At 34.7% G+C, this 26,494-nt stretch overlaps 1 protein-coding gene across 7 annotated transcripts in view; it reads left to right on the forward strand.

Moving 5' to 3' along the window:
* Positions 1-26,494, forward strand: part of LOC132796958 (uncharacterized protein CG43867) — a 176,308-nt gene that overhangs the window by 13,929 nt on the left and 135,885 nt on the right. For all 7 annotated transcript variants that reach the window (XM_060808331.1, XM_060808333.1, XM_060808332.1 and 4 more), the window contains exons 2-3: positions 15,130-16,014; positions 16,094-16,186. In XM_060808331.1, the coding sequence (XP_060664314.1) occupies positions 15,148-16,014; positions 16,094-16,186 (960 nt within the window). In that variant the 5' untranslated portion in view covers positions 15,130-15,147. The remainder of the gene's footprint in view (positions 1-15,129; positions 16,015-16,093; positions 16,187-26,494) is intronic.

A 26,494-nucleotide genomic window follows, 5' to 3' on the forward strand; every position in this document is an offset into this window, starting at 1 on the left:
CTCTGTAAATGTTGTGTCAAAGTGTTTGATAGAACACTAAAAGTTTCTAAAATAGAATTCTCTTAAGTCAAATCTTTTAAAAATAAAAATTAAAATAGTTGTTTTATTTTTATTGAACGGAATATTTAATTTTGTTAATTTTATTAAATAAAATAAGGCGAAAAGAAAAGATATTTCTTGTATTTTTATGTTAGTAGAGTGAAGATTACATTTTGTATTAAAAATAAAAATATTTTCCTGAACTTTTAAGTTGTTTATGTGTTTATATTGATATATAAACAACACGTTTTTAATTTGACAGTGTTCATTTCATATATATATATTTATATATATATATTTTATATATTTTCTGTATTTTACCGTCTTCAAATTTTAGTTGAAGCTTTTTAAGTTTTCGAATTTAGAATTTGAATTTGAATTTTTAGAATTTTAAATACTTTGAAAACTAGTAATAATAATGAAATATTAATGTAAATTAATAATATTACAAATTTTTTGCTTAATTTCCCGTTTAAAGTATTACAATGTTCCACTGTAAATTTTATGATAATCGATATAACAAAAGTGACAAATATGTGGATTGTAAACAGAGCTAATGAAAAGTATCTGACAGTCAGTCAGTCATCATAAATAAATCTATAGTTAGTTGTTTATATTGTTGTTGCATTTTAATTAAGATAACTTCACTTTATGACAGTCATATGCACCAAACACACACACACACACACACATATGCATATTTATGTATGCATATCAGTTGTTGTCCAAAGTTCACTGTGGGCAGTTTATAAATAAATTGGAAGTTAAGGAGTGGGCGTGTAAATGGCGTTTTGAGAAGTCACTGAACAACTAGCTACCAATGCATAATGGGCGATTACTCGACAGCTATTAAAGTGCAGGCACGTAACTGTAAATAGTTGAACACGGCTTGTTACCAATTACGAGTCATGTGGAGACCATGTTTGGCATCTATTTAAAACTCGTATTATTATACGATACGTATTAGATAATAGCATATATTATTAATAGTAAATGGTAAATCTTAATGTGAAACTAATTGAATAATAATATTAATGCATTCTATAATCTTAAAAGAAAATCTTAATGGGAAACTTTTTAAATAATACGTTTTAAGCATTTTATTATCTTAAGATATCAATAAATAGAAGATCTTAATATAAAACTAGTTAAATAATACTACTTATGCATTTTATAATATTTAGTAATCTTAAGAATTTGATAAATAGTAAATCTTAATATGAAACTAATTAAATAATAATATTTATGAATTTTATAATCTTAATAGATCAATAAATAGTTGATCTTAATATGAAACTAATTAAATAATAATATTTATGCATTTTATAATCTTTTGTAATCTTAAGAAATTAATAAATAGTAAATCTTAATATCTTTTGTAATCTTAAGAAATTGATTTTTAATTTGTAAATTGAAATTACTCGTAGCTAAACTTTCAAGGTTTCAAGATTTGTCTGCAAAATGCATTCGCCAAGTTTCGAACAATATTTAAGCCAAGCCCAAAAACTGAATGCAGCTGTCGCTCTCTCTCTCTCTCTCTCTCTCTCTCTCTCTCTCGCTGTCTGTCTTTGTCTTGCAACAGCTTTAATTGACTTTAATTAAATGCAAGTCGTAAAGTCAAATGTGTGACACGGCCGCATTGTCGCATTCCCGGGCCCAGGCCCAAGCCCAGTCCCAGGCTTTACAATTTAATTAAAGCGAATGCGAATCATAAATATTGTAATACCAGCGCAGCTGTAAAATTCAGCCAACAACGAACGAGCAAGTGGAGTTGGAGTTGGAGTCTGCAAACTAAGGCAATTGTCAAAAAAATAACGGGGCCGAAGTCTGTTGACTTTGCCTCCAACTTTTTAGGCTGTCACTTTGCCTCAGACCCAAAAAAAGTAAGATAGCATGACTATGAGATACCCGCTACCTAATTTAAATAAATCAAAATAGTGCGGATTTATTTTCAAAATATACCAAATTCATATAGCGCATAAATATACAAAATTCTATATTTTGTATTTTAATATAGTACTTCATTTAAAATATACTATAGAGTACAAAATATACCAGATTGTCAGTCAAAGCAACTAGGATCCGTTGAAGGAAAGTTTTTCCCCAGGCAAAAGTTTCTTAATTAAATTTGTATCTTATCGCAACCAAATTTGCAGAAGTCTTAAATAAAAGAAGTAGTTTCTTGATTTTTTTTATTTTTTTGCCATCTATTTTTTTTCAATATTTTTTAAAAAGAAGATGTTTGATATTTAGACTTGTTACTTTAATTTATTATCAGTATTAGCTGACTTTCTTGTTTTTTTTTGGCATTGTTATACTTTATATATATTTATGTGTTCTGCTTTATATTTTTTTTATAATTATATTTTTATATTTCATATATTTTGTTATTATATATTTTTACATTTGTGTTTTTTTATTTTTATTTTTGTATCTTTATTTTCTACTTAATTCTATATTTCTGAAGTTTTGAATTTATTTTTTTTAAATACAATTTATACTATTTATTTCTAATTCTTGAGTGTATTTGATTTTACTTAAATTTTAATTTAATTTCAAAAATCTTAAAAAATGCTAAAATTAATAATAATTGTTGACTTGATTTTAGACTTGATTGATTTAATTGCCTCAATATATAAAATATCTTATAATATTAGTTTAATTTTGATGTAGTATATATGAATTAAATTTAAATTATTTGATTTTGTATTTATTTCTTGGCTTGAGTGCACTTTGTGTTTTAACTAATCTAATAGTGTATTTAATTTTTGACTTCAATTATTATTTATATATTTTATATTTAGTTTTAATGCTTAAGTTTTTCAAAATTTGACTGCTATTCTGTTGATCGCCTTAAGTTCGCTTTGAAGAGTCAACGACTAAATGTTCTTTCAGTTGTTCAAAAACACTTTATTGTCTATACGGACAATGGGCTGGTTTTTAGCCAACTTTGAGGCATTTGCTAGCAGCACTTGTCGTCGCTGCTTTAAGCCGCAAACTGGTCCGCAGCGAAGGTTGTTTGTTCTGCTCTGGGTTGGGTTGACTTTTGGGGTCTGAGTCTGAGTCTGAATCTGAGTTTTGGGTTCGGTTGCCTTGCTTTAGATTTGTGATTGTGAGTCTGTGGCAACAACAATCCGTGTCTCTTAATTAGCTGCTTATTTTTTTGACACTCTTTGTTGTTGTTTTCTCATTAGAGTTGAGTTTTTAGCGGGTGGCCAGGCAACTGCAACAACAATAAGTTTGTTTTTTAACCGGTTTCGTTTTGTTGGCCAAAAAACTTGATATAACTTTCCTATTGATAACATTTTGGAATATACAAATTTAGTCAATGTTCTACTTTCAAGAACAAGTTCTTCACGCCATTTTGAAGCGTATAATTAAATTAATTAAATAGCTTGCGCCTAAGTTTATTTTTAGCTTTATTACGATCTTGCATTAATTGATTTTCAGCAAATGAGTTGTAGAAAATCGCAGTTCAGTACTTTAATTATCCGTAATTAAGTTGTATTTTTTGTATTTGCTTGCAATTTTTGAGAAATTTATTCACTTTAAGTGTAATCTTAAATCAAAACAATAATTCTTACTCAGCGATGAACTCATCTAGTAAGAAGTCAGGTAGCATCAAGATAATCTTTATTATGAATTTGCACTCAAGATTGCAACAAAGTATTTTTGTAACTAAAATCTCTTGAAAATATTTTAATGGAATTATGAGAATGAAATGTGGATAAAATAGTTTAATAATTGGCAATAAAAAGTTGCAGAAAATAGTTGGAAAATATTTAGTAAAAATAATGAATTTAATGATTATAAAATATTCGATTAACTGTGAAATGTACTAGAAAATATTTGAAAATGTATTGATGAAGTTAAAAACTTAAAAATTAAATTATCGTCCAATAAAATGTGACAGAAACTGTTTACAAATATTTAGATAAGCGTGTGATTTTATTGCCATTAAGATAGTCTAATCGTTAACAATAAAATTAAATAGAGAACTCTTGAAAATTTTAATAATATAAAAACAAAATTGTAATGGTTGATAATAAAATGTAGTAGAAAATATTTCAATAAAATTGTAAATTTCACAGCAATAAAATAAAACAAGTAAGAAAGTTACAGTCGAGTGTGCTCGACTGTGAGATACCCGCTACCCATTTTTAAGGGCAAAATATTGCGGTATTATTTTTAAAATATACCGAAAATACTAAAAAAATACTAAAAAATATACCAAATGGTATATTTGGTATATCGATATAGTACACCATTCAAAATATACCATAAACGGCACAATGTGCCAGATTGTCGGCCAAAGCAACTCAGACCCCTAGTAAGTAGGCGTTTTTCCCATACAAAAGTATTTCCTTAATAACTTCGACAATCTGATCGCAACCAAATTTTCAGGAATCATAACTACTACAGTAATTATTGTATATACCAAAATTCGTAGCTCTAGCTTTAAAATCACACTTGTTATTCGATTTTTTTTGATTTGTGGGCGTGGCAAAAATTTGAAACAAACTTGATCTGCGTGCAAACATAACAAATGCTGTCGAAAAATTATAGCTCTATCTCTTATAGTCTCTGAGATCTAGGTGTTCATACGGACGGACGGACGGACAGACGGACATGGCTATATCGTCTCGGCTGTTGACGCTGATCAAGAATATATATACTTTATAGAGTCGGAGATGCCTCCTTCTACCTGTTACATACATTTCCTGCCGGCACAAAGTTATAATACCCTTCTACCCTATGGGTAGCGGGTATAAAAATAGTAATTCAAAAAAACGATGGAGTACAAAAAAAAAAGACGATTGTCATTCAAATTAGCTAAGATCCGTTTGCCATACAAACGTATTTCTTAAATACATTTTAGGGTTCATAAATATTGTCGAATTCTCATAAAAGTCTCGATAGCTAGCTTAAAACGCGTCTTATTAGTTTTGCTTCGATTTCCGGAGGCCGTAGCAAACATTTGAAGGAAACTTGATTTGCAAAAATAACAAGTGTTGTCGACAATTATATTTCTTCTCTTATAGTGGCTGAGATATAGGTGTTCATACAGACAGACAGACAGACAGACAGACAGGCAGACAGGGTCGGAGATACATTTCCTGGAGTTAATATACAAGTGTAGCTTAAATAGTCGAATAATTAATAATGAAATGTCAGCTAAGTTAACTCATATATGTATGTCCTCTTCAATATTTACTTTATTTGTTAAATATGCTATTAATAAAGTTCTTTCTACTTTGGACAATTCACTTTTTGTGCAGCTCTTGACATTTTAAATTGTGTTGTGAATGAAAAACTGCAATTCATCAAAGCTTTAGCTGCTACCGTTGACAAGCAGATATATAACAGATATATGTACTATATAGAGTGATAAAGTCATGCTATATGTGCTACATAGTTGTGTTGCATTTCGATGAGCTCAACGATTGCATTTTGCCATGCATTATGCAGTGGCTATTAAAAACCATAAAGCACACGCACACCAATCCATTATGTATGTATATATGTTTATGTGGGTGTATACACTGAAAAGAAAAAAAGTTGTAAAATCAAAATTTTGGTCTTAGTACGAAGAATTTTGTTCTAGAAAGTGCGTCAAGAACATGATTTCAGGCACATTTGATATAAGATCAAGTTCTGATTTATAAGAGAAAGAAATTGTATAGTTTGAATATATGTTGATATAAAATAAAGTTATTATTTAAAAGAGGACAAAATATTTTAGTTTGAAGATCAAAAATCTTATTATAAGATCAACAAATATTAATTATATTTTATTTTTTTTCGTCTTTCTTTTTATTGGTATTTCACTATTCAAATATTAAATTATTATTGCTGTTAGTCAGTTAAAGGTATAAATGTTATAATGTTGTGAGCTCTACTTACGAGATACTTATCATCGATTTTGCGCAGTATTTAAGGATTTAGGATCTCTCTCTCTCTTAGATTATCATGAAGAATGGTTCGCCACAGCTTGACTAACTTGGCTATTAACGAGAAAATTTTAACTAGATAAAATCCATATAGGAATTTAGATAGTTTACAGAATTTTGTAATTTAGTATTTTTGTAGTATCGAGTATTTTCGATCTAATTTTGAGAATCTGGCATTTTCTATTCCTTAGTTTTAAAAACTTGTTGAGAATTTAACATTTTCTATTCCTTGGTTTTAAAAACTTTCTCTTAACGTGATCTTATTTTAAGAACACAATTATTAAGATAAATGATTTTGATTTTAAAAAATGGTCTATTTTTTTGCAGTGTAGTGTGTATATTCAGTTGATCCAGGCGGGGCGAAGTTGGAGCAGTCTTTTGGCTGTCACGTAGGTCATAGAGAGTCAGCCATGTCCGCTTTGGCCCACACCTCAGTCGGGTTTTGTCTTCACTGTCCCATAAGTACTTGCCAACTGAGCATAAGCTACAGCAAAGCAACAACAAGTGAACTATGAACAACTACAGAACCGACAACAACAACAACAACTGGCAACAGCGACAATCGTTTTACAGCCAAACCACAAAAGCGAGGCAGACAAAACGCACCCGCGCTTATCAGCCACGCCCCGCTCCACCCATAAGGGCAGTAAAGGGGAGAGCGGTGGGGGGGGGGGGAGTTACCAATTAAAATGCGCGACATCACATGTGCGCGAGCATTTATTATAAATTTTTCGTTGGAATTGACTGAAAAATAGTTGGTTAAAAGGCGGCAACAACAAGGCGAAAAGAATAAAAGCGCATAAAGTAGAAGATAGATGGGGCAAGAGCAGCTTAGTGAAGAGGGGGGTCGGATAGAGGGGGAAGTGGGGGAAGGTGTGTGTGTGTGGCGGGGTTGGCAACGCGCTGTCGGGTTGTTGTTGTTGTTGTTGTGTTGGCTGCCCCTCGCTTCTATGCTGCGTGCATGTTACAATGTTGTTAATATGACGCTTAGTAGTTGTCACACACACACATACACACACATAGAAGGGGACAGACACACACACACACACACATAGCATCAGTTACACGCTCACATACACACACACACACACACGCTCACAACGAGACAAAATATGCATTGACAATGTTTTTCAAATTGACGACGCATTACAGCAGAGTGTGAGACAGAGAGGGGCTATAAAGGGGAAGAGAGAGAGAGAGAAAGAGTGAGGGAGGGATAGTGTAGAGAGAGAAAGAAGATAAATACAATGAAGAAGACTGAAAGGGAGACTGAAAGGGAGACTGATAGGGAGACTGAGAGGGAGACTGAGAGGGAGAATGAGAGGGAGACTGAGAGGGATACACTGACGGGAAACGTTAGAGCAAGAGGGAAAGCCACAGAAAAAGACAAAAAAAAAGTAAAAGAAAGAGAGGGAAAAGGGTATTAAAATAAAAAGAGCGAAAGAGAGAAAGCGAGGTAGAAAAAAGAAAGTGAAAGAGAGCCATAGTCAGGGAAAGAGCAGGAGAGAAAGAGCTAGAGACAGACAGGCAAATGGGGAAAGAGAATGGAAATGGAACTGTAACGGGATGGCAGAAAGGGAAGGGAAGGGAAAGGGGAAGGCGGAAAGGCAGTGTAGTGTAGTATTTGTGGCAGGTTAAGCTGCCAGCTCGGGGGCAAAGTGCTTGTGTGTGTGTGTGTGTGCGGCATTGTGAAATTATTGGCATGCGAACGATGCTGCAACGTTTATTAAATTTTTGAAGTGCCACAACAGGGCGAGCAATTGCCAAGGGACAGCGCGGGAGAGAGAGAGAGAGACAGGGAGAGAGAGGGAAGCGCTCGCTTTTGTTTTTTGGATGAGAGGGGAGAGGGATATCAAGAGCAGCTCATGGGGCAAAAGCAGGGCAACGAAGTGAGGGGGAGGGGGAGAGGGAGAGGCTAGGCATGCATGCTGCAAATTGCTGTCAAAGTATGAGTATGAGTATGTGTGTGTGTGTGTACAATTTTATGTTGTATTAATTTTACAACTTGCATTTTGTAACTTGCAACACGAGCATCAAATGCTTGCTGCCACTTTTTTGTCGAAGGGGTGGACACATCAAGGGGGCGACGGGCAACGGGGGAAGAGTTACATTTTGGGGGCACGTCAGTGCGGCAAGCTATCATTTACTGCATGGCATGCATGTTGCATGTGGCACAGTTTGTGTGCATTTTTATATCGAAATGCTGTTATTTAACAGCTAATGTTGAATTTACTGCATAACTGAGCTTTATTTATTGCTGCGTCAGCACTTTTCGGCCAACATCATCAAATTAGTCAATTGCCACTCGAATTTTGCAATGCGGCAGCTGCCGTCGATAAAACGCTCTGCTATTAATTTACTTCGATACTTTGGTTAACATTTTAAACTTGAATCTTTAATTTTACTCGAATTTGCCCAAAATTTAATATTTACTATGTTAATAATTTTGTATTGAATTGTATTTATTTTTTTATAGTCAAAGTATTTCTATTGGTATTCTTTTGAATGTAGTATTAAATTAATATACCAAACATAGCTTTCAGTATCTTTCTGCATATTTGCGTTAGAGCGATTTGAATAGCTTTGTATTGAATTATATTTATTTTTATACCCGCTACCCATAGGGTAGAAGGGTATTATAACTTTGTGCCGGCAGGAAATGTATGTAACAGGTAGAAGGAGGCATCTCCAACCCTATAAAGTATCATCAGCGTCAACAGCCGAGACGATATAGCCATGTCCGTCGGTCCGTCTGTCCGTCCGTCCGTATGAAACACTGGATCTCAGAGACTATAAGAGATAGAACTATAATTTTTTTCCGACGATCAAAATCGAATAACAAGCGTAATTTTAAAGCTAGAGTTACGTATTTTGGTATATATAATAATTACTACAGTAGTTATGATTTGGTTGCGATCAGCTAAAAATTGTGGAAGTTATTAAAGAAATACTTTTGTATGGGCAAAAACGCCTACTTACTAGGGGTCTGAGTTGCTTTGGCCGACAATCTGGCACATTGTGCCGTTTATGGTATATTTTGAATGGTGTACTATATCGATATACAAAACATACCATTTGGTATATTTGTAGTATTTTTAAGTATTTTCGGTATATTTTGAAAATGATACCGCAATATTTTACCTTTATTAAAAGTGGGTAGCGGGTATCTCACAGTCGAGCACACTCGACTGTAACTTTCTTACTTGTTTTATATTAAACGTATTTTTATTGGTGTATTTGTAATGTGGTACTATGGTACCAAATATAACTGTCGGTATATTTTTTATTTTGCAGTGTATTACATATTTGAATAGCTTTGTATTGAATTATAGTTTTGTTTTGTTTATTTTTTTTGCATATTGAAAGTATTTTATTGGTATATATTGAATGTTGTACCAAATAAAGCTTTCAGTATATTTTAGTATTTTTTTGTTAAATTAATTCCGTATGAATACCGAGATCTGAGAGCCTATAAAAACTTGTCTTTGGTATATTTTAGTATTTTACGGAATATTAATTTGGTATATTTTCTGAATAATACCACACTTTTTTGGTCTTATTCAAAATAGGTAGCTGGTATCTGAAAGTCGAGTACACTCGACTGTAGCTTTCTTGTAAATATTTATTTTGATTTAGAAATGTATTTTTATATTTCCACATATGCTTTATTTTTTCGGATTACATTTTAATATTAATTAATTCATTTCTATGAATATTTTGTTTATTTTTTTTTGGTAATTTAGGTAATCAATTTCACAATGAAGAAAATTGTTTTGTTTTTGTTGAGAAATTGATCATTCTTAATTTAAATCAATTATGAAAGTGGCTATTAATTAATTCTTAAACTTTATTGAATTTAAAAATGTAATTTGTAATATATTTGTAACATTATTTGTTGTTGATATGTTTTAAATTGGTATATTTTCTTGCACCATTTTCAAATTAATTGCTATTTTTAAATCTGTTTTTTTTTTTTAGTCAAATGTCAATCGTTTGACATTATATTTAGCATTTCTAGCATGCTTTGTTGAGTCCTTTAAGAAATACAATTGTTTTTGTTTACTTAATGCAGCTTTGCCTTTTCATTCGAGAGCAGAGCACTGTGACACAATCAGCTTCTTTTGGCTATTGGCTTATCTTTATTTGGACAAAAGTTTTTGTGCAAATCGATGTTTCCAGTTGTGGAATTTACATTCCCGAGTCCCGAGTCGGAGACTATTGGGAACTCAATCCCTGCTGAACACACACATACACACACGCACTTAGAGTTGATAATACATAAATACATTGTCTAATATTTGTTGAAGCACTGGGTTGAGCTCAGAGCAGCTTAACTGTCGTCTAGAGGGGTCTCAAATTTGCTTTTGCTCTTCTAGTTGTAGTTGTAATTGTAGTTGTTGCTCCTGGGTCTGGATCTGAGTATATGTGTGTGTGTGTGTGTGTGTGTGTAAGTTGTAAGCGTAGCTGTGCAACATGCCACACTTCATTGCAACTAAATAAGTCTGCTAACTATTTGAGTGAGTTTTCATGCGTCGTTGCCGCCGCCATTCTTATATGTTACTTATTTAGTTTACTTACTACTCCACCGACTACTCAGCTCTGTGTTCTCTGATGTGCTCTGCTCTGCTCTGCTGTGCTGCTCATGTGTGTGCATTAGCGAGTTGTGTTGCAAGAACGTAAAGCTAAGCAGACCAAACCAAAAACCCTGCTTCAAGCTATGAACAAACACAAGACAATGCTGTCTGAAATAGGAACTGCACTTATCCAGCTGACTCTCTATATATATATGCGATGTTCATGAGTAACTCCATTTGCCAGTGAGTATGTGTAACTCCATATTAAGCCGAGCCACAAACACAGATACTCCTTGTAGTTACTACAAAAATAAGTAGCTGTATCTGTTAGTTACATATTGCTAAGCGGCTTATGATTTGAAAGCTTCAAAGTGCTGTCGCAGCTAATGAGTTCATTCAACTTTGCTGGCAAATACCAATAAGCCAATAGATCTGTCAAATGATGGCATGCGCTGTTGCCAAATTTCACAGTGGTTTTACAATGTCTACACTGTTGTCAAGCTTCACTGCGCGGTTGCCGATTTTCATTTTAGCTGCATTGATGTTAAACTGCACTGCACTGTCGCTAAGTTAAAAGTACATTGTTGAGCTTTGATGCGGCATTTGAAATTTGATGTAATTCTCAACTTGACTGATCCTTAGCTTCTTTGCGGTCAAACTTCGAGCACATCAATGTTGCCTTTCCAATTTCCGTATATTAAAATTGTTTTCAAGGATTTTAAAGTGCAAGTTGAATCGAATTTCGCACCTAAACTAAATTATTTTCCAAATGCGTGAATGCAGATAGCACTTGACTAACCCATCACTTGAAATCTCTTTAATCCGAGTTACAAGTACTTTGCTTACATTTGCAGTCAATTTGCCAAAATTCTTAAACTTAATTTACTAATACTGTTTACGAAGCTGTAAAAGGGTAAAACGAGTATGGGGACAATTTGTTAGTTAAACAACTAGAAGATTGCTGCCCCAGCTGCTTTCAAGAACCTTTGTGCGCTGCAGTGCACTGTTGCCAAACTTCAATTAGCAACAATTTGCTGCAAAGTGCACTTAGAACTTTCTCTCTCTGTCTCTCTCTCTCCCTCTTGCATACTCTCAAACAAGAAGCAAAATGAAAACGGTGCCCTGAAGTGCACATTTTGTCAAATCAAAAACGGAATTTGAATTTCAATCAACTTAAATTTAATCAAAATTTGTAAAATGAAGTGTAGTGACACACAGACACAAACACATGCATAAAGAACATACGCACAGTCATTTGAGTGGCACTCGATGAGTTGAACTAAAACTCTCATTCTCTCTCTCTCTCTCTCTCTCTCTCTCTCTCAACTTCAACTTCAATTCCAATTCCAATTTCATGGGCAGCTGCCAGTTTGTCGTTGTCGTTGTAGTTGCCGTTGTCCTTGTCGTCATCGTCATCGTCTTCGTAATCAGCACAAAATTTGAATATAATTCTCATGAATGCCCCGAGAGTTGTGCTATGTGCTTTGGTCGTCGGTTCGTCTTCGACCACACCACAGCGCGGGGGCAAAAAAGACTGGGTATCCTTTCTTGCACTCGAAAGGATGCTGGAAAACTGCTGGAAGCTGCAGGCTTTTACCCACAAAAATTCCGAAAGCAAAGAAAGTCGGCAAATGCATTGAATGTGTTCTTGTTGCTATTGCTGTTGGTTGGTGTAGCTGTTAGTTTAGTTGTTGTAACCTGCATGTACATATAGCGACGACTTGAACTTACTGCGGAGGAGGGTAAAAGTCTGCTTTTTTTGAGGTTCAGACAAATTTCTGGTCGTTGGCAAACCGCACAAAAGATGAAAGACTTTGTACGCTTTGATGATTGAAGTGGAGCAGCAACAGCAACAGCAACAGCAGCAGCATTCCTTTTGCCGAAAACTAAACTCCATTTTACTCCAACACATGCTGGAATGTCAAGTTTTTATTTTAGTTGTTTTTGTTCTTGTCAATCTCATGGCACATTCAATTTACTGCCAACAAAGTTGACCCAGCACTTTGGCCATAATTGCTGCCATCGCCCAGGTCTCTGGCCAGTTGACAAAAGCAAAAGCCAAAGGCAAAAGGGAAAAGGGAGAAACGAAAAGCAAAGGCAAAACTCATATGTAGTTAGTTGGGCGCTTCTAACTGTTTGAACTGTTTTCATTTAACATTGCGCACACGTAATGCCAATTGACGCCCCAGATTCGCGCACCTGTTGTTCCACGTTTTTGCCAACCAAAAAACTCAACACACACACACACACATTGATATCCATACTGGCCAACTCAACTGAGAACTAGCAGCTCGTAGATTCGGACATTCGCATTGATTTTGTCTGCTTGTTTTTGCTGCGGCACGTTTGCTGTTGAGGCGACTACTGATGGCTATAAATTAGACATATATACGACATATATGTATGTGTGTATGGGCATCATTTAAATATCTTGTAAACGATACGTTTATATTCGATATAGTATCATTTAGCCTTATAGAGGTTATATAGGTTCTCAGCAGAGTTGCCATTAGAATGCTTAAGTGGAATTTCTTGATTTTTAAACAAGAAAGAAAGCTACAGTCGAATGTGCTCGACTGTGAGATACTTGCTACTAATTTTCAATTAAACAATATTCTTAAAATACACCAAAAATATACCTTTAAATATTTATACCATATTTTTGGTATATCAATATTGTACTACATTTGAAATATACCCCAAAGTATTAAATATACAACTAAGAGTAATAACAACAAAGAAAGTTACAGTCGGGTGTGCTCGACTGTGAGATACCAGCTACCCTTTTTCAATTGAACTATGTTTTTCAAATATACCAAAACAATACCGCAAATCTACTAACAAAGCTCACATTTCGTGTGTTGACATACAACATTCTACAGTACTACATTCAAATATATACCATAAAGTACGAAATATACCATATAAAATATATATTAAAGCTTATGTTTAGCATATTGATACACTACATTATTACAAATTTATATTTTTAGCTTATGCTGTACAGTCTTAAATTAGATTACATTTAATTCTAAGAAGTTTTTATACTGGAGTTTTACATTATTTTTGATTTACAGTATTATTTATAACTTAAATTAATAAGAATAATATTAAGAACTTATTATAAACAAATACATAATCTGTCTTGGAAGAATACAATTTAATAGCATATTCTCATTATCAGAGAGATTGTTTGCCAAAACTCAAGCTCATCCAAAGCATCGTTACGTTACTCATCCGCCACATTGTGCAGACTGTAATGAAAGCCACACCACGCACAATTTAAGAGCGAGATTTGAGCGTAGCAGCTTATCAACAATTAAGCAGCGTTTTGATAAGCACGCAAGCCAAATCAAGTTCGCAAATTTCGAGTCACATTTTTGAGCGTCTCAAGAGCTTCCGCTAGACTGTTCATAGTCTACATGTTTGAAGATTAAAAAAGCTTGGGCCGCAGGTTATCAAGATGATTAATTTAAATTCAAAAAGAATACATTTCCCTCTGCTTAGTATTAGTATTTTTAGTGTCATTTTATATTAATAACAAAATAGTTAATTGAATTATAAATGCTTTAATTGAAACTTTTTTAATTTGATTTTAGCCGAGATTCATGGTTTACTTGGGCCAGTATTCTGTTTAATATAATTAATTCGTTGAAGCACTAAACTAAATCTGCTTGAGATAGTAAAATGTTATTTAAAACTTGTGGAAATCACAAGCTCGAGAGTAGAAACACTGCATAAAATGAAAAAACGTGCTAAAATCAAGAATAACATTTTGAATAAAGAATGAAAAAATCTCAAAATTGAACCAAGAAACCAAAATCTTAAATAAATCTTAAATTTAGATTATTTGATTAGACTTTTAAATTAAAATAGACTTATGTGTTTTGTTATTTTGCTACGTGTTTATAAATCATTTATAACAGAATTTTTTCAAACTAAAAATTTTGCTTCAATTTTTGAGATCGATTCCTTATTACGATATGCAATCTTCTTTACAATCTAGGTTAAAACATTCTTAAAAGAGGATGTTTTAGTTAACAATTCTTGATTTAAGATTATTTCAACCTAACATTTTTTTCTCAAGATTGTTGTTTTTAAGATAAAAAACATCTTAAATCAAGATTTTTTCAATTTAGATTTTTTTCTTTCTCCGTAGAATAAAACATTTTTGAAGCAAAATTTTGATGTTAAAAATATATCATACAAAATTTGATTTGAAATTTTTTCAACCTAAAAATCATATTTAAAGATTTTTTATGTTTAAGATCGAAAAAATCTTAAATCATGATTTGCAATCTACTTTTCAAACTAGATTTTTGTTTTTGTGCAAATACCAAAAATGTTCAAAGATAACATAGATGGCAAAAATTGAAAAAATAGTTGAGCAATTTAAATGATGATAGTTGCTCCAGTTTATTAGAATCATATGAAGGGAAAGAGTTCAAGTGGACAAATTTAAAGAAAATAAGTTTAGAATTTAAGATTTTGTTTGCTGTATTTAATGCTTTACTCACATTCTTCTTTTACCCTTTGGGTTCTTTTTACTTTCCTTTTTGTTGCAGCTGCTGTCGCTCGGCTAAATGTCTGACGAAGTGCCTTTGGGTCGTTTATCGCAAATATTCGATACGCTTACCAACTTACAACAGCAGCAGCAGCAGCAGCAACAGCAACAACAGTTGCAGCAACATCAGCAGCAGCAACAGCAGCATCAGCAGCTGCAACAGGCAGCGGAGCAGCGACGTCGTTCTGCGTCATCGTCGCCATCGCCGTCGGCAAGTGCCTCAGCATCGACATCGGGTCGTGGCACACCCGCGCCCGCCCCCACGCTGGGCGTGGCTGCCACACAGACGTTGTACTACACGCATACGCACAACTATTTTCTACGGCCGCAAGATGGCGCCAGCTATCTGCACACCTTTCCCGCTGCCACATCGCAGCATGCCTCACACTATTACCATCAACAGCAGCAGCAGCAGCAGCAGCTGCAACATCATCATCAGTTGCAACATCATCAGCAGTTGCAACAACCGCCATCGCTGCCCATACATTTGCCGGGTTCCGGTTCCGGTTCTGGTTCAGCGTCGGGTTCGGCTTCTGGCTCCGGCACCCAGTCGTTGCATGCCTCGCCGCTGCTCGCGAAGCGTGCCACATCGTTCAGCGGCCAGATGCCGTTGACGCGTGCCGCACAGTTGCATGAGGCGCGTCTCGTCGCCGCCTCCACCGCCCCCAACAGTCCGCGTTTGATGCCGCGTCGCGTGCCACGCCCACCGCCCATACCGGCCAAGCCCAGCGCCAAGGAGCTGCAGAGCTGCACGCAGTCCAACGCTGCAACGAATGCGGTCTGCGCCGCTCTCGATGCCCCCGATGCACCATGGCCGCACTTTTCCACGCTCACCGAGCATCTCGACGTGCATCAGCTCAACAATTATGGCCAAGCGTTGCCCGAGGTGAGTTTCGAGAGTCGCGAGCTGCTAGCAGATGGCAAGCATAAGTATTCCTGTCTCTCTCTCTCTCTCTCCCACGCAGATCAATTGGCAGGAGCGTTGTCTGGAGCTGCAGCTGGAGTTGCATCGCTCCAAGAATCAAGCGGGGCGTATACGTGATATGCTGAGAGAGAAGGTAAGTCGTTAACACACGTATTTATTTATTGAATGTGTTTAACTATTTAGCTGTACTGCAGCATTATCTGCAAATAAGCTGCACCGGTTCAGTCAGCTTGAACCGGTTTCTTTCATATTTATTTAGTTTTAATTTTAAACTTTCTAATACACTTTAATACCTACGGTATTGAATGTAAAATGTGCCACACGGATTGAATCAGTTTATAAAAGGTTGTTGGTGAACCGTTTTCTATTGATTGTTAAGCTAAGGTCGCACCGGTTCGATAGTAAAATGTCTCTTTATATCGGTTCAGTCAGCTTGAACCGGTTTCTTTCATATTTATTTAGTTTTAATTTTAAACTTTTTAATAAATTTTAATACCTACGGTATTGAATGCAAAAAGTGCCACACGGATTGAATCAGTTTATAAAATGTTGTTGGTGAACCGTTTTCTATTGATTGTTAGGTTGAGGTCGTACTGGTTCGATAGTAAAATGTCTGTTTATATCGGTTCAGTCAGCTTGAACCGGTTTCTTTCATTTTCATTTATTTTTAATTTTAAACGTTTTAATATATTTTAATATCTTCGGTATTGAATGCAAAAAGTGCCACAAGGATTGAACCAGTTTATAAAAGGATGTTGCTGAACCGTTTTCTATTGATTGTTAAGCTAAGGTCGCACCGGTTCGATAGTAAAATGTCTGTTTATATCGGTTCAGTCAGCTTAAACCGGTTTCTTTCATTTTCATTTATTTTTAATTTTAAACTTTTTAATAAATTTTAATACCTACGGTATTGAATGCAAAAAGTGCCACAAGGATTGAACCAGTTTATAAAAGGATGTTGCTGAACCGTTTTCTATTGATCGTTAAGCTAAGGTCGCACCGGTTCGATAGTAAAATGTCTGTTTATATCGGTTCAGTCAGCTTAAACCGGTTTCTAATAGTTTTTTTGTTTGTTTTAAATTTTAAACTTTTTAATAAATTGAAATACCTCCGGTATTGAATACCCAGTGTCAGTCGATTTGAACCGGTTTCATATAGACACTGCTTCATTATAAAATATATGTGAAATTTATAAAAGATTGTTTGTGAACTACTTTCAGTTGAGTTTTAGTCTATGGTGGAACCGGTTCGATATTCAAATTTGTATTTATATCGGTTTAGCCAGCTTGAACCGGTTTTTTATATTTGCTGCCTATCCATAAAAATACAATAATGTCAATAAAATTAATGTTAATTTAATAAAGATTGTTTGTGACCGGGTGTAAATATTATATGAGTTTCGCGACAACTAGTGCCGGTTCATTCGACTTGAACCGGTTTCTTTTGTTTGTTTACTACTTACTAAAGTACCATACATTCTCATAAAAATATCTTCATAATAATTTAATGTCAAGATAGTAAATGGTTGTTATTATCCTCTTTCTATTGATTCTTACATCAAAGTTGAACCGGTTCGAGCGTAAAATTGAAATTTCCGCTACTGCTCATTGAATGCATAAATTGCAGCCCATCTATAGAAGTTATAGGCGCTTATTCATAATCATTTTAATGAGAAGTTAATAAAAGGTTTTTATGAACCACTTTCTTTCGATACCAAAGACGAACCGGTTCAAGCCGTAATATTTTACGAGCTGCGCGTTGTAAAATGCCTGAGTGAATATGAACATAATAAAACAGATGTATTGTTGTTTTCCTAGTCTTAATTTAATTGTGGAACCAGTTCGGTTCAGTTGAATCAGTTCATAAAAGAACCAACGGGGTTTTTGGGGAGGCGCTTTTGATGCGGACGCTTTGGGACTTGTTGATTAGCGTAAATGAGTTAATAAGTGAGCATACAGATGAGCACAAAAAAAGAACATGCGGCAAACTGACGCACAGACACATTAATTACACACACACTACACACACACAGACACACTAACAAAGTGTCTGAGTGTGTGTGTGTGTGTGTGAGACTAATGTACATCTTGTGCTTAATGATGATTTATGGGGCCCATGGTTAAAACATTTTTACGACGGCGCAATTATTAGACCAAAAAGTAGACTATGTGGCAACCGGAAGTGCTACTTCCCCCCTCTCTCTCTCTCTACCACGCTCCCTCCCTCTCTTTGCTTGCAACTTATGGTTAATTTGTAGCGGAAATAGTGCAGATGTCTGTTGACATTCGCCATGAGTCCACAAATAATCACACCTCTCTCTCTCTCTCACTCTCCGTTTGTGTGTGTTAGTCCTTTAATGATTAGGCTAATTAAGTCATTAGGCATTTGGCCAGAAACATCAACAGAGCAGAGCAAAGCAGAGAAGAGCGGCTCCTCATTGGCCTTTCGGCATTGTCATTAGGCTTATTGGCAGCGCCATCTAGCGGCGGCGCATTAATGCAAAAACTATATATGAATTATTAAAATGTGAGCTACATACTATAGACGGTGTATTACTTTCATCTATCCACCACCACACACAACACATGCTGCACATTGTACGGTCATGTGTCATGACATAAATTAATTACACTTCAATGATTTTTCGCTGCCTGAATAATGCATGAGCTGAGCGACACAGACACAGACATCGACACCGACTTTCCACAGCCAATCTGGGTTGTGCTAGTCTTTGCATCCTCTTTGACGGATGCATCATAATCATAAAATAATTTGTTAAATGTGGTGTGCCAGCATGTAAATAACAATAATAATAATAATAACATTGTGTTAGTTGCTTCTCGCTCTTTGTTTTGCTTTCATTTTGAGCATACATTAAATTATGTGGCGTTTCCCAAATATTTCAGAATTGCTGCTTGAATAATTTCTACTAAGCATTAATCTATATTACTTTCGTTGAAACTAATAATTGTTTGTACACAGAAAGAAAATACGTGTTAAAATCAAAAATAAAATTTTGAATCAAGATTATATAAAGTCAAAATTGAACCAAGTAGGTTGGTTCTTAAATCATGGTCGAAACTCTAAAAAAATGCTAGATTAAAATTCCAAATTATAATCTTGTCTCAAGAATACAAACAATCTTAAATTTAGATTCTATCGAACTAATCTTGAATCAAGATTTGCAATCTCCTTTTCAATCTAGAATAAACCATTTTTGAAAAAAAGATTTTTGTATTAAAATAGGATTTTTATACTTAAAATGCAAATTTAGCATAAAAATCTTGATTCAAGATTTTTTCAACTTAAAAATCATATTTTCAGATTGTTTACTTTTATGATCGAACAAATCTTAAATCAAGATTTCAAATCTACCTTTCAAGCTAGATTTTTTCTCTTTGTGCAGGAATTTAATGAATTTATGTAAAATTTTCCACTTGCTGCACAAAATTCGAATGCTCTGATAAGTTCTAGTTGTGATTCAATCGATTTAATATTTAATTTTCTGCAAAATAGATGAATTATTATTTGCAGGAATTAGTTGTCAGTTTCTTAGTTGCTTTCAAAACTTTAACATAAGTTGTGCTTCTATATATATATATATCTTTAGCATTCATCATTTATTTGTAGCTATATTGCAATGTTGTAAAATTAATTTATAATTGCGTTTGGAGACTAATTTATGGTAATATGTGGCCAGTTGCTATAATTTCGACAAAACATTTCTAGTGATGCCTTAATATATTTCACATTGAATTGAATAAATCATTTGCAGCTCGTCCAATGCTGTAAACGAAATTAATAATTATATGTTGGAAATATTTTACATAAATTCTGTGCAGTTTCGTATTTTAGGGATGCTTTGATATATTTTACATTTCAATTAATCAATTACAGTTATTGTAATGTAGTAATTAATATTAATTTGTGGACATAAATAAAACTATTTAATATGCGATGCCAAAGTATTTTTCTAGTTGTGGCGCAATTTTTGTGCTATAGAAAATGTGTCGAAGCTCTGCAAAATGTTGCATAATTTGCAGCAAATTAGTCTTTGTTTTTATACCCGGTACTCATATGTTAGAAGGGTATTCCAAGTATGTGCCTGCAGGAAATGTATGTAACAGGCAGAATGCGGCTGACCATTTTGATTTATATGGTATATTTTGAATGTAGTACTATATTAATATACCAGATATAACCATTAGCATATTTTAGTATACTCACGGTACATTAATTTGATATATTTTAAGCATAATGCCAAACTACTTTACTTTTATTACAATAATTATCGGGTATTTCATAGTCGAGTATGCCCGAGTTACTTGTTAAGTTCGGTACTTTAGTATATTTTAGATTTAAATTAATCAATTGCAGTTATTGCACTGTTGTAATTAATAATAAAGTGTAGCGTAAATAAAACTATTCAATATGCGATGACAAAGTATTTCCCAAGTTCTCGCTCAATTTCTGTGATATAGAAAATGTGTCAGAGCTGTACAAATTGTGCAGCATTTTGACAGCTTCTCAGCTGCAGAAAATTCGTCATTCTTTTTTTTTCTATTTTTTGCTTGCTCAAGAAGTTGACGAGTAACCTGCGTTGACCTCTTGCAAAAGTTTGCTCACTTCCAGGAAGCTGCATTGTTGCATTCATTATGCCAGGTGTTGATGTGTGTGTGTGTGTGAGTGAGTTCTTTCTGTGTGTGTGTGTGGCGCCTATTGCCATGCAATGCAAAGTTTGCAAGCTATTGTTGATTTTTGCCATAGCAAGAGAGAGAGAGAGAGAGAGGAAGAGAAAGAGAGAGCTGAATGAGTGCATTCGTTTCGTTTGCTTTGTGCATTGCCGCGTGACGTTTTTAATGAAAGAAGCAAAAAAATGGAAAATTGAATGGGCCAAAAGAAAATAGCACGGGGAATACGGAAAAAAACGGAAAACTGAAAAGCTGAAATCTGAAATTCGTTTACGGACAAAAGCAAAAGCATGCACCTTCTTTTGCCTGATGTTGCACTCAGTTTCAATATTTAATTGGCAGCAAATGTTGTGCAAAAGCAGCCCAAGATGAATAAAAAATGTGCCACATGCAGTGCAAAGCGTCAAACAACAACGACTAGTTAGATACCCTACAATATTGCAATGCATAAATATGAAAGTAAATATTATTATTACGGCTCACAGGGTGTTTAAATATCATAACGAGGCCAAGCAGAGTACCAAAAATAAAAAAAAAATAGATGTATAACAACTCAATGACTAAAAGTATGCAATGAATATTTTATTTGTGTTTTATGCATTTGCCATTTGCAATTTCACCATTTGCCATTTTGCCGTTTGCAGTTTTCTGTTTGCCTTTTGTCGCCCCCCTCCTCCGCCCTCTATTTTTATGAGTGCTTCTATTTTTGTTGTTGCCTGCTGCCTTTGCACTTGCAACTTTTTGCAGCAGCATCAGCAGCAGCAGCCGCTCAAGTGCAACACATTTTTGTCATCATAAATTTTAAATTAGTTGCATTAAACTTGAGACAGCAACGCGCCCTGCACTGACCTCTCTCTAACTCGCTTGCTTTCATCTTATCGTAACATGATTATTATTTAACAACATTTTTTTTTAATTTTTGTTGAATAAAAATCTGAGTGCTCGTGAAGAGTAATCTTTCCACTTCAAACCAAAAATTGTGTAGCTTTTTGTTTAGCAGAAAGAAATATGGAAAGAATACTTCTTGCAAAGTTTGAAATCATGTTTTGAATTACTTTTATTTTATAAATACTAATCATTTCGTAAGTAAATCGATTGCTTGACTACAAAGTGAAGGATTTCCGTTGGCCGAGCAAATCCATTTAGTTTGATATATTTTTTGGCATTTGGCTCGAGGTCACTTTTCATAATGTCAAAGTTAAATGTGGTCGAGAGCAAAAGCAGAAGCAGCAGCAGCAGGAGCAAAAACGTAGCAACAGCAATCAAAAGAGGCGTTAAGCAAAAAACCACAAAATCGGCTGGGGCTACTGAATGTTTTGGCAACAATGTGAAAGACGTGAAATTATGGCCAAGCATATTGCAACATTCTTGTACAACAATAAAATTCAAGTTTATTACCAAGCAGCCAGCAAAGCAAACAAAAACTGAAACCAAGCCAAAGAGCTCTCTGGCCAAAACAGGCAAGGAAATTGTGCCGAAAAGAATACCGAATGAATAAAGTTTCATGGAGCAAAGAGTACAATATAGTATCGTATATACCAAAGCGTTTACGGCTGCGACGTTGCCGAGCTTCACTATTAACACCAAGTCAGCGACAACAGCAGCGACAAAGCATATGCAAATGAATGCTGAAAACAAAACAAAGCGACAATCTACAACTCGTATTTATTTTAATGATTGGTTTAAGAAAGAAACTTTGCAAATTGTTGGCTGAAATTATAATTTAAAAATCACTGTCAGTTTCGTTAAGACTAATTTAAGACATTTAGTTTTGCTACGTTGTCGAATTTCATAGTTCCTAATCGTACATTTTTAAATTCTTATTCGGTCCATAGCCTTAAGATGTGTTTTCTATTCTTGCTAAATTTCACATTGCCAAAATTCTACGCTTATATACCTATATTAGTTTTGCAGTGTTGCCAAACTTCTGCATACAGAATAGAGAATTTTGCAGATTGTCAGTTAACATTGTAATTTAAACATAATTATTTAAAATGAATTCCTGATAATTAATTGTGCAACGTTGCCAAATTTCACATTGCCAAACTTAAGCCCTTTGAAGTTGAGGTAGACAGTTCATTGGTGTTGAAGTGTTTTACAGTTTTGTTCTCTTTACAACGGCTTTCTGGTGTTAAAGGAACTTTGTAGCCGTTGTGGCAGTGGCATTGGCATTGGCAGTGCCAGCGACACTTTGCCACTCCAAGTGGCATTGGTCGTCCTTCAATTCGTGCGCACATTGTTATGAAATTTTTGTTTGTCAATTGGCAATGGTTTCATCTATTCCCCAGCTCTCTTTCTCTCTTTTTCGCTTCACTCACACAGGCTATCTCGCTCACGCTTTTTGGGGAAATAAGTTGACGCTTTATGTGACCGCCATGGCCATAAATGGGCCTCATAAATCTGCAATGCCAACGGCTCAGTTGCTAGTGATTGCACATTGGACACAGTCAAACACCGAGCACAGAGCAGAGCACCGAAAGTGGCAACATTAGTGCCATAAGCCATAAGCAATAGCATGTGTGTGTGTGTGTGTGTGTGTGTGTGCAACGCGTTAACGCGACGAAAGCTGCGCTTAGAGGCATCATCGGCATCATCCGCCATTTCAATTTCCACATTGGTCGCAAAGAAAAAAACGATGAAACAGTGAAACAAAAATCGTCGATTAAAACCGAGTGATAAAGCTGAAACATACGTCCGACATACCTAAAAACATGTAGCGGAACATGGAAACTTGACCTTCTTATACCCTGTCGAAAAAAATACACTTTCGATGTTTAAACTTACTGTCAAAAAAAATTTGTTAACGTAGAATATATAGCAACTTCACTTAATGAGCGCTAGAAAATTGTAAACTCTTAAAAAAATGATTTTTTTAAGATTAATTCAAAATAATTCATTTTGCAATGTTGCCAAATTTCACATTGGCAAACTTCCATTAGCTTTACGATCCGTCAGCATTAGATTAATGGCTTCACTAGCAAATAAATAATTTATTTCTTTTATATGTATTCTTTGTTTTCCTACCTTGTATTGAATAATCATTAAACAGTGTGAATTTATAAATAAACTTGCCTATTTATGTTATATATATTCATTTGTATTTTAATTCCAAATTCAATTCAAAAATCGGTAATACTAAAAATTTTGTATTCAATGTTTTGTAAAACAATATTTAATTTTGAAAATATTCAACTTCATAAATACTTTAACTGTAATTTAAATACTTAATTCTTAAAATAGCCAATATAAACGTGCAAAGTACTTAACAATATATATTTAAATGATTAGATTAATTTTGTATTATGTAAATTTCTTTTTATAATTATTAGAATACTATCGAACAAAGTCGAAATCACTATTTATTCTCTTTACTGGATAATATTCAAATTTTGTTATAAGAATATGAACTAATAGCTCAATTCAGTAGACTCTAAAGTCGAGTATACCCGCTGTTGCAATACTCGTATTCGTGACTGGGTAGCAATGACAATAAAAACGCTGGCCACACTGTCGCCGCACAAACAGTTGTAGCTGTCGCATCTGTCACTGCTGTCATTCGGATGCCGCGTTTGGTTCGCTTTGGCAAAATGTGTTGCAAGTAGGTGACGTCTGTGTGCTGTATCTGCTGAGTGTGTGCAACAATGTCGCAGCATCCGACAGCGCAAGATAGGCTGCATAGAATAGCAGCGTGCATTGCACTGATTTCACACACAACACACACAAATACAGATCCCAGATAGAACTTTGTTCACTTTGCCAGTTCTATTATCAGAGAAGAGACGTTGTCTGCCTTTTGTTTATGCCCATTATGCAATCCGGTGGGAGGGAAATTGAAAATGTTTGCCGCCGAATAGGAAATAAGTTTCCTGTTGCCGAACATCGACCTATGAACGAAATATGAAAATTTGCGATTGAAACGCACTTTAATCGAAAACTCATTAATTTCAATTATTTCACTCATTAAGGGGATTATTAAAGAAGTTTGAAACGTCAAGCTGCTGCTGAATCTGCTTTAATTAAAAATGTTCGGACAGCTTCATGTTGTCGTTCGTGTCTGGGCATAAATTGCTCATCGCAAAAATGTGCTCAACTATTTCGAGCAATTAGATAAGAAGGGGCTGAACTTTCTCATTTGCGTAGAATTAATTAGTAGTAGACCACCCCCCCAAAAAAACTGGTCGAGTTGAACTGCCTCGGCATATTCTCATGTCCATTCAAGTGTGTGGAGGTAGTAGAGAAGGGATTGATATACGGTGTTTGTTGTTTATGACAACTTTTAAATGGAGACAACGCACATGGAGCAACATGTGCTGCCTACTTTTAGGCGTCAGCAGCCAAGCGACTCGGTGGCCTGCAAAATTAATGGCCATCAGTCGCATAATAAATGAAGCAATGTCTTTGCTTTGCCACCAGCAAAAGTTCTAAAGTTTTGTGTCTCTGGCTAGAAAATTCTATGTGTGTGCTGCAAAACAGATTCGCGTGTTGCCGAAAAGGGTAAGGGGTAAGGGGGGTAATTCGAGTGTGTGCGAGTGTGTGTGTGTGTTGAAGACAACGAGAGCTCATTTTGTGTATGCAGCGCACACATGTTGGCCACGCTCGTTTATTCATTTGAATTATTCCCAAAAGCGCATTTAATTTTAATTATGCGTGACAATGCCTCATACAAAATGCTTTTGCGCCCCGTCGTCCTGTCGCCATGCTCCACCTCCTTTTTCCTTTTCTTTCTGTCTTTTACTGCCTTCTCTAGCCTGCAGCCTCATTGTCCTTGCTGCTCCCATTTCGGCTTGGCAAGATTAAAGACTAGCCGCTTGACATCCTCGAGCGTACTTTCACTGGGATTGCTCTCTCTCTCTCTCTCATCCCTTGTCTAGACTTCCAGCTCCAGCTGGCCAAGTGAGTTTTTTAATCTACTTTTAATACCCTTACCTTACCTAACCTTACTCTAGCTTACCATCAACAACATGCAACGTTTGTGCAGTTTTAATCAAGCCAAGACAAACATATGCTAAAACTAGTATCTGCGGATTTGCCATCATATTATTTTCATAGTACACTTTAAAGCCTGCTATGCATGGCTTAACATCGTAAATGACATGCTATTGTGTAAAAAAAAAAATATGGCACACATCTCGACAATAACAGGGGAAAAAAATGAACTACGAAAGAAAAAACTGTATAGCAAACAATGAGAATAACCAGGACAACAAAAACGTCATAATAAAATAGTAAAATAGTAAAACAAAAGCGAGGAAACTTGAGTCAACGGAACTTGAGCATTGAAATGCAAGTGAAATGGTGACTAGAAGATATCCATTATTTATTTTTATTATGTAGATAAAGAATTAAAATATAGAGATCGTTTTATCTATGTTTTTTCTTACTTTTGCAAATAAATAAAATTCTATATGTGTTCAAAGTTATAGCGTAGAAATTGCTAGACAAAGATTTGAAGGTTATTTTCTTCTGTCTAACTATGTACGTATGTTATATAGAAACCAGAAACTAGCTAATAAAATTTGTATACCAAAAAAAAAAACACTAAATATGCCTATCAAAATATAGATGTAAAAATTTCGACAGATATACAAATATAGATAATTTATTTCTTTCTTAGAATAAAAAAAACTCACAGATATCCAACGCTAAATATGTGTTAAAATTTATAGCTATACTCTATATATAGATATATCTATTTTGTGTATATCAAGATGAATGAATTATAACATAAACAAATACCATCATTAGTTTCG

Source organism: Drosophila nasuta, chromosome X, assembly GCF_023558535.2.
Source record: "Drosophila nasuta strain 15112-1781.00 chromosome X, ASM2355853v1, whole genome shotgun sequence".
Lineage (NCBI taxonomy): Eukaryota > Metazoa > Arthropoda > Insecta > Diptera > Drosophilidae > Drosophila > Drosophila nasuta.